General features: G+C 40.0%; 2 protein-coding genes across 2 annotated transcripts; one reads left to right on the top strand and one right to left on the bottom strand.

The window, feature by feature from the left end:
• The first annotated feature begins 6 nt into the window (after positions 1-6).
• Positions 7-934, top strand: LOC131880624 (uncharacterized). The gene is made up of 4 exons (XM_059227302.1): positions 7-13; positions 105-273; positions 339-474; positions 746-934. The coding sequence occupies exons 2-4, from the start codon at positions 190-192 to the stop codon at positions 862-864; spliced, it is 339 nt and encodes a 112-aa protein (XP_059083285.1). The 5' UTR covers positions 7-13; positions 105-189; the 3' UTR covers positions 865-934.
• Positions 935-3,182: 2,248 nt separating this feature from the next.
• On the bottom strand, positions 3,183-5,830 carry LOC131880336 (crustapain-like). Its single transcript, XM_059226938.1, has 8 exons — positions 5,675-5,830; positions 5,362-5,601; positions 4,591-4,897; positions 4,343-4,502; positions 4,111-4,274; positions 3,851-4,019; positions 3,650-3,785; positions 3,183-3,378 (listed from the first exon to the last, which is right to left on the bottom strand). Exons 1-8 carry the CDS (start codon positions 5,712-5,714, stop codon positions 3,260-3,262), a joined length of 1,335 nt encoding a protein of 444 aa, XP_059082921.1. The 5' UTR covers positions 5,715-5,830; the 3' UTR covers positions 3,183-3,259.
• Positions 5,831-9,867: the final 4,037 nt, after the last annotated feature.

Genomic DNA, 9,867 nt, shown 5'->3' with positions numbered 1-9,867 from the left:
ACGATGGTTGCCCGTAAGCGCAATAATCAATGAAAAAAATCAAACACTATCGAAGGGTTGGGTTTACGTTGAACATTTTTTCGCTTGGTTCTATCCCATGTTAGAGCGAGCCACAGCGCAAGAAATAATGTCAACCATGCCGTGACTGTGGTTGGTTTCGGTGAAGACAATGGTCAAAAATATTGGCTCATGCGGAACTCCTGGGGACCTCATTGGGGAATGCAGGGATATATGAAGATCAAACGCGGAGTCAACATGTGTGCCATTGGACGGGTAGGTAAAGGCATTGGGATTTGATCAAGAAGTCGGTTTTTAGCCCGTGCTGCCATCTACTTCAGGAATGTACCGTGCCCATTTGCGGGTCCGACTCTGCCCCTCTCTCAAGCTTGCCACCACCACCTCCAGCAAGTCCCACTTGTGACGTCTCGGCCAGATATGTCATTACTGGCAACTACAACTGGATGTTCCGAAACGGTAGGTACCGAAGTCTACCGCACGAATGTACCCAAATGAAGGATACTGTATGACCTTCCTTGATTGAGAAAATCAATCAAAAACTACACCTCTCATTCTTCCAAGAGCAAAAAGTCTCTGAATCGTTTCTTCACAATACTCACACATACTTCTTTATCGATTGTTTGTCATAGGTGTTCAGGATTTGCAATTCATGAATCCCAATCCCATATAAACAATGCGATTTATCCGTCTTCAGCACTTATTCAGGGTTTACTGCTCCTTTTTTCAGTCACCTCGCAAGTACGTTGCACCGCAGGAATTTGCCAACTGCGAACGGGTACTATGATGGGTAACTCTCTTTGCAAACAATTGTGCGGATCCACAACCAGTGAATGTTTCGCGGCTTAACCTCATGATGGAAATGGCACCCATAGGGTCAATATGTCAGCCAATCTTAAGACAATAAATCAATTGCATCCGGGGATTTTCACATTGCTTCTTTTGCCAACGTTTTGGAAACGGGTAAATGTGTGGGAAAAGACTACCGTCAACCGTTGTCTGTACAAAATGTCCTATGTTCAGATGAGACCGAGTAGAAGATTAGGGATGTAACCAAAGACAAAATAATTCTTGCAATTGGTGTACGTAATGTAACACAAAGGTTTTGTCTTATTTTAAAGCATTACATCTATAGTTTGAAAGCATTATTGGAAAGTAAAAGACACTCAAAAGGGGAGCATTTCGAAAAGCTTGCGAATTACCTAACCTCCTTTTGGATGTTGTCCACACAAACATACAATTACTATTTGTGGGTTTTTTTTCTTTCACGGGCTTTTCTAACTGCTGCAGGGAATGTAATTCCCAGTACTTATCAAAATGAAAGGTTACAATTGTCTCTGTATTACCTTTTAATCTTTATTTGGCATTAGGTCTTCCAATGATTTTGAGTTGACAGACCGAGCTAATCCTTGAACGTAGAGTTGATCTGGATTGGTACTTACAAATGGGTCCAAGTCTGACTTGATAGGTTCTACCGGAACAACAAAGTCTACATATTCCTTGGGAATATTAGAGGGAAGCAAATTAAACAATTAAGGAACGATGACGAAAAAAGAGAAGTGGACTTCATTGTTCGAACTAGCCCGGATTTTCCAGGGCTTGAAGGTCCTCTCAAAACGCACGCTAAGCCTCTACGGTCACTACAATTGATCCTAAAACTTGGATTGGGCTCATGGCTCATGTATGCTTTTAAAAATGTACAGTATCAGATACCATGCGAACTTTCGCTAAACACTGTACGATCCTATCTACTTGATTCTCTCCCAATACGAGAGCTCTCTCATTCCATCAATGTTCTTATAGAAACACCTTTGGACTTGTTTCACCTTGAGCAAACCTGCTGAAATCCTTCGAGCCCAAATGGGTGAAGCATATTCAAGATGTAGCTGAACAATCGACTTGTGGAGAGATAGCATTGTGATGATATCTCTGGACTTAAACAAATGATATATTCAATCACACATTGGAAAAGCTTTACCCACCTTCAACTGGATATGCTCATCGAACTTTCCATTATTTTGGAGGACTACACCTAAGTCTCATAGATGAGACCTGCTCATTATCTTTACCTCCATTATCTACAAGTGGAGTAATCAAAGGCGTCAACCCAAAAGTCATTGAGCGGAATTTCATTGACCCAAGAGTAGATTCTATCTAAGTCCTTTGCCAGGCTACAGGCATATGTGGCGAGCACCTCATTGCTCCAGTTGAGCACTCTCTCATTCGTTCTTAGAAACTGGTATCGTGCACAACCACAAACATTATAAAAAGTAGGAACCCTAAGGTTGAGCCCTGGGGAACGCCTGACTTGACATCATGTACGTCACTAAGTGACCCTTCAACCCTAACTTCTTGCTTCCTATCATGAATGAGGCTTCTTATCCAATGGAAAACCTTGCCTTGGATACCAATGTTTTGAAGCCTATGATCAACTTTTGAACAAATAAGGATGCAATTAAACTATAAAGATGTTTTATAGTGTTATGGCATGTTAAGTTATTTAAAGCAATGTGTTAAGCTTTATTATTATCACAGGTTGCTCAGATTCCAGTGGATCAGCATCTGAAAGGCAACCCAAGACTAACACGCCTGACCCTGATTCCATATTAGGTAAATGATGCCTTCAACGAACGGCATTAGGCCTACCGTGTTAAGGAAGGGTAGGCCTAGGTGTTGTCGAAATATCAAGTTCCTCTACGACTCAAAATTTTCGACTTTTTAGTAATTTGGTGAATATGGGTGAATGCTTTCTATCCCTTAGGATTTTTGTTCAGGTTGGCGAAAACTAGCCTATGTTTAAAGATGCAAACAGCTACCGATGATGCAATTCTAACTAATTGTGTTTCAGCTCATTTGACTTTGCATATGCTCAGACACTATGGTCAATTTTGATGAGTTTGCCATTTTATTAATCTAAGCATTTCATTGGACTCCATTTTTCCAAGTATAAAAGCTCGTTCGAGCTGCCTTAACAAACTGACTCTCCCTCGCGGTTTTTTGAAATGAGAAATGACATTTCGGTTTGACCAGGAACTTCCAGAAAAAAAAAACTGCTTCTGAAAAATTATCTGCATACATAGGACATTTTGTACATACAACGGTTGAGGGTAGTCTTTTTCCACACATTTACCCGTTTCCAAAACGTTGGCAAAAGAAGCAATGTGAAATTCCCCGGATGCAATTGATTTATTGTCTTAAGATTGGCTGACATATTGACCCTATGGGTGCCATTTCCATCATGAGGTTAAGCCGCGAAACATTCACTGGTTGTGGATCCGCACAATTGTTTGCAAAGAGAGTTACCCATCATAGTACCCGTTCGCAGTTGGCAAATTCCTGCGGTGCAACGTACTTGCGAGGTGACTGAAAAAAGGAGCAGTAAACCCTGAATAAGTGCTGAAGACGGATAAATCGCATTGTTTATATGGGATTGGGATTCATGAATTGCAAATCCTGAACACCTATGACAAACAATCGATAAAGAAGTATGTGTGAGTATTGTGAAGAAACGATTCAGAGACTTTTTGCTCTTGGAAGAATGAGAGGTGTAGTTTTTGATTGATTTTCTCAATCAAGGAAGGTCATACAGTATCCTTCATTTGGGTACATTCGTGCGGTAGACTTCGGTACCTACCGTTTCGGAACATCCAGTTGTAGTTGCCAGTAATGACATATCTGGCCGAGACGTCACAAGTGGGACTTGCTGGAGGTGGTGGTGGCAAGCTTGAGAGAGGGGCAGAGTCGGACCCGCAAATGGGCACGGTACATTCCTGAAGTAGATGGCAGCACGGGCTAAAAACCGACTTCTTGATCAAATCCCAATGCCTTTACCTACCCGTCCAATGGCACACATGTTGACTCCGCGTTTGATCTTCATATATCCCTGCATTCCCCAATGAGGTCCCCAGGAGTTCCGCATGAGCCAATATTTTTGACCATTGTCTTCACCGAAACCAACCACAGTCACGGCATGGTTGACATTATTTCTTGCGCTGTGGCTCGCTCTAACATGGGATAGAACCAAGCGAAAAAATGTTCAACGTAAACCCAACCCTTCGATAGTGTTTGATTTTTTTCATTGATTATTGCGCTTACGGGCAACCATCGTAAATGCCGCCTGCGTAGTTGGAAAATGATGTTCGAATCGCAGCTTCGGAACTGTTTCCAGCAAACAGCGACGTAATGACTTGTCCGTATTGGACAACAAGCATCTCCATGGTGGACTCGTCACAATTGTGGTTGACAATCTTACTCGTGACCTGAGACGAAAACAAGGCTGAATTTGCTTTGTCAATACATCGACCACGCCTGGTAATATCCCTCTTACTTTGGCTCCAACGTTGAAAGAAGGTTTATTGGGGCATTGTAGTCTGGGGTTTGTGTTCAAATAAGGATCAACAGTCTCATGGGGAAGTTTCCCATTCAGATTTGAAGCCAAGAAGATGGAATAAGCCGATATGGTAGCTCCATTGCAACCATTAGCGTATCTGCAAACATGGAGCCGAATTCAGATTCGCCTTGGATTGCAATAAAACGAAAGCATGGTCAATGAAAACCGGGCTGATTCATACTTACTTGGCCGGGTTGTATGCGCAATCCAATAGAGATTGTTCAGAAAGATCCAAGCCCTGCAAATTGGCACCATTTTTCAACAAGCACGTCTCAACAGCAGCCACAGTGGCAAAGGCGGCGCAAGATCCGCATTGGGCTTGATTTTTCACCGCGGTCCGATGATTCTCGCTGACAAAGAACGAGGATGGGACTTGGACATTTTGACGCAGTTCAGCCAACAAAGTTTGGGAGGCTCGATCGTAGGTGTCCTCATGCATAGGATATGCTCCACGGGAATACTCATCTGTGGGCTCTTCCACATGGATCAATCCTGTAAATTAGAGACAATTGGTGATTGAGTCTGGATTAGCCACCATTTATTTTGAGGCCAGGACACATTTAAGTGGAATCAAACTTGCAAATACTTAGGGAATATTTTTTTTAAAAAAATATATATGTTCAGTATTGAATATCTATCGCACCACAGCAAAGAAGCCCAAAACCTACATCATATCTATATTCTCTAGCGCTTGCATAGGGTCCAGGGTGCCCAGAACCCCCTCCGGGTCCATATGTGGGATGAATCTCCTAGCTTACTGTGCGTGAAGGGACGGGCAGTGGTTGACAATTTTGACTCAAAAGATGACTTGACTTTGTCTATGACTTTGATATTACAGTAAATGTTTCAGCTTGTGGGTAAACTTGGATCATTTGAAATTCAAGGATTTCCGCTGAGCCTTGGATTATAACCATGGATTTCCCTTACCCTTGGTGGAGAGCTGCCAATGGACTCACCGAATTTTTGTTTCTCTTCCTCGTCAGCTGGCAAATCCGAGAGCTCGTTTAGTTTCATGTAGAAACCAGACTTTCCATGCCTGAACTCATCATTGTGCTTCCTGATGGCATCCTCGTTTTCCATCAAGGCTTTAGCTCGTTTGGCCTTTTCGTCCGCATCAATCACGATGTCGCCAAATTCAATCCCAAACTCATCGATGTCAGGATCAGAAGCGCCTATCGTATGAGCGGCAGTTGAGGCTGCGAAAAGGGGGAGGGAAATTCAAAACATTTGTTTAATTAATAATAATGAAGAGAACAGTTGTGTCCTTACCCAAAGCCACGATTGGAAGGAGGATGAAAACTAGTTTCATGTTTGACACTGCCTGTTGATGTCTAGACCCAGTAAAATGGAAAGTTCTACTGGTGTAGTTTACAGTCCCAAACCTTACACTTATATACCAGATCTAGTCTTTTGACTGTTAACGCGTCCTTTCAAAATTGTATTTGGTTAAGGAATCATGTGTTTGCATCACTCAACTAGACTTGGGTAAGATCTATTTTTTTGATAACAGTGTCAAATGTACAATCACTGGATTTGTGATGGTCTATTCCTTCTTATTTTAGTAGTTCTTACTATCACTGGGCTTCTTATCCCTACTAGATATAAGCATGGAGGTTAAATAATACATTCGCCTGAACAAGGAAATGGTATCTGATCCACTAAAGATTAGGAAATGTGACCGGATCAATGCTTACACCCCTCTACGATTCCTAGGGGGAAATAAATTGAACGATGTGTGAAAAAGCAAAGAGAACGACTTACGCAATAAAACTGAAGACGGTTTTTACGGCTTTGTAAGTAGAAAAATGGAAACATGCATTTGGTAATTGCACCAAAACTTAAAAAAGCATTCTAATCACGGTGGTTAGGTTTTGTGAGGTTTTTTCAGAAAGGAATCTAGACTCCCAGACAATTTGGGTCCAAGCAAACCTTTTGTGGCTACTCAGTGCTTAAAGACCTTTGGCTGATGTAACCTAAACGCAACTTGACATTTTCTATGTGGGAGTATTGATCAAATATATTCCATCACTTCTCAATATATTAAGAAATATATTAGAAAATCAATTTCATGAATTAATGCACTTAAAAGTCAGTGCCAAAAAGGTGTCTGCAACCAAGATCGGTAGTGCCTGAGATCATTGATCAGATCGAGCAATTTTAATTTATGTCCAACCAAGAACCAAACATTATTGCCTGATTCAATCATCCATTTGATGAAAAAGTTCTCTTTTCATTGTGCTTCAATTAATCTAAAGCCCGAAATTTTCTGTTTTGGGATGTTACTGTAATAGGAGGCTGGTTGGGGTTGCATTTTGGATTGTAATCTAACGGATATGTTTTATTGAGCACCTAGTGTCTAATATGGTTAGCATCACTCATTGCTCTGATTTTGGATTGAACATGAGTAGTTTGCAGGTTCTCTCTGACAAGGACCTTACCACAATGGTTGTAGCGTGGAACGTTTCGAGTTAACAATTACACTGAAGTTATATAATCACATTGACAATTTAACAATACATGACATGGAAACACGGTCTCAAAATTTGAGGTTTGGTTTCCTCTTTATAAAGTGCCTGACATGTGTCTGAATTGACAAAGATAAATGGTTTTAGGAGTAGAAATTAAATGTAAATGTCCAACAAAGTTCATTTTCAGGTTGGATTTTATAACAAAAATAAATTGTAAAATGGATAGATAGTAACGTACAGGCCAAAATAGCTTTGAATTTGCTTGCAGTTGTAACGCTTACATAACTTCCTGTTAAAAAAGAAATAGCCTAACCTACTTGGACACTATATATGGATAAATTAGTTTAATTGTCTTATTCTGCCAAGTTTAGTTCTATTCATGTCAATAAATTTAAAACAAAAGTCAAACTTCTGCTTTATTCCTTGGTTTTTTTGTATGCGCCTAACAGAGCTTTTATTGTTTAAAATGAGTGCCGTGCCAACACCTTTGTGCTTAGGATAGTTTCAAAAGACATTGAGGTTTCAAATTGATCAATCATTCTTTTCTTTGGTACTTGTGCAAAACCGCTCATGATTAGAGTAGAAAGTTTTGTGGGGAGTTTGAAATTCAAATTTCCCATTTTAATAAAAGATTTGATTAAAAGTAATCTAATGCTACTCAAGCTGAGATATCTGTTTACATTCAATATTAGTGCAGTTTTTCAAAATAATTATCATGGCCAATCAAGAATCAAAAAGATGAAGGATCTCAGATCTTATTGACGCGAAAATTTCATCAAAACATATTTCTGCTCTTGTAGGGGTCACAGAGAGGGCAGTGCAGAATGTGAGACATGCCAAAGAGGCCAGTAAGGACTTATCCACGCAATTTGGAAGTGATGGGTCCAATTTGAAGAGAAATGATGATTTCTGCGTGCCCTGAGGTCCAAAACTGAAGAATATCCAACGTATGGTGCAGCATTGCATATATGGCACATGTTTTAAAAATGACGTCTTGAAACGATTAAAAAAAACTTGCTTTTCCACGAAGCAACATTTTTTTTTATTTTACTATATTTGAGTAGGTGGTGGTTTCAAAATCAATTGCTTCATATTGTTTTGCTTTTTTGTTTGACAGCTGCAGTTGCGAATGTAGAATTATTTGGGCCAACTTTGAACAGGTGTTAACAATTCAAATTTTCACCACAGTCAAGATGGGCTAACCCTTTTTTCATTTCGCAAAACATTGTCGAGACCACCAATTCATTCCAAGTTCAGAATGACTCGAAGCATTATTTTGCCGTCAACCTCGTCAAGGCAAGGAAAAACGCCAAGGAGATTATACGTAGAGCTGATGGGCGCTGCTCACCCAGACAATGGATCTAAATTTAGATTCGAGCCATTTTCAATATGGTCTAGTCAGTAAGGAGCGGTCATGAAACTGACTTCAATCCCAAGAAAGACTACCAGGTTCTGAAGAAGTCTGTCTCATGGGTGCCAAAACTGTTAACTGACAATTATCAGCCCAATTCAAAACCAACCTAGAGATGAAGGGATAGAGTGGCTAGACCTGACTTCACCTGGATTCGTCCGCCGTGTCCCTCACACCTCAGTCACGAGAGAACAATCCAAACAGTAGTTTGAGAAGGACAACCAAAGCCCAGTTAAAGCCCGTCTTTATGCCTTGTCGAAAATCACTACGGTTCTGTTGTTCCTTTGACTTTATATCAAATATGAGGAAAAATCATTGACGATACCAAACTCTCAAAGCAGAACATTTTCCTCAGGAAAACATGTCAGCTCACACAATCATGTTCGTGCAGGAGTTATTGTCCCAAAACTTGTTCCAGATGACGAAACAGCAAGAATTTTTCTAGCTCCTGTCACTACTGGCTTTTTCTGTCCTCAAAAGTGAAACCAGCTCATTCAAGCTTATCCACCACACGAAAAGGTTTTCAGAAAGGGGGGTGGCAACCATCCCCATAGGAGCTTCATCATGGTGTTCCAGATGAAGTACGAGTGACAAGAGTACGTTGCTCCGTTGCTAGTGAGGGTGTGTGTGAGGAGAAATTTTGAATTTTGAAAGAAATATAGTCAATAATAAAAATAGATGCAAGCAAATGAATTTGATTTTGAGACCACCTTGTACATAGTGGTAGGTGGCTCAGTGACAATTTGACACATTATCATCAACATGAAATAAAAATGCTTGATAAGTGCTCAGACCACCTTCAAAGCCAAATGTCATTTGATTTTGTGTTGTTAGGGACCAGTGGTAAGCAATCTTGACCAAAAAGTTAGTTTTGTTAATCATGACTCCATTAATCAATAGTCTAATTTTTACCTTCTAATTTGTTATTTTTGTCCATAAGGAACAAATCAATAGCTAATTTTAGCATGGCCGAATGATTTGAAACTAATCGATTTTCATTATTATTCCGACAACATATAATAAGCTTCATACTCATTATTCCATTGATAGTTAAGAAAGAAGTTGCCACCGGCAAATAGCAAATTACGATTCAACACCCATTTATGCAAATGACCAAATTTCGTCAAAGCCAGCTCTCAAAAAATTCCCAATAATCTCTTTTAGTTTAGATTTTATGATGAACAATAAACATCTAGACAGCTTTGAATCTTTAAATGCAGTCTAGATGTTTGTTTAATTAAAGTGTGCTCAAGTCTTTCCAAATCGACCAAGGTCCCAACACTTTTGGCCTCAACTGTTGTTATTTGTCAAATGTCTTAAAACTTGGCAGCTTCACTAACCGTTCATCTTCCAAAGCCCTTTTCTCAATGGATAAAATCAACAAGGTCGTAAAATATACGTTTTACTTGTCATACTTCTTAAAAGGATGTCTTTCAAAGAACTATTCACCGTCAGTTCATCCATAAAAGAGGCTGGTATCTTATTCTAACACTCTTATGTAAATTTATCTACACAAGGGCTTGATTCAGTGGTTGTTTGCCTACTACACATACGGCATTTACCATGGTTGTGCATAAGCACAT

Source organism: Tigriopus californicus, chromosome 5, assembly GCF_007210705.1.
Source record: "Tigriopus californicus strain San Diego chromosome 5, Tcal_SD_v2.1, whole genome shotgun sequence".
Taxonomy (NCBI): Eukaryota; Metazoa; Arthropoda; class Copepoda; order Harpacticoida; family Harpacticidae; genus Tigriopus; species Tigriopus californicus.
The sequence above is the reverse complement of the archived record's forward strand: the minus strand, read 5'-3'. Positions and strand labels throughout refer to the sequence as shown.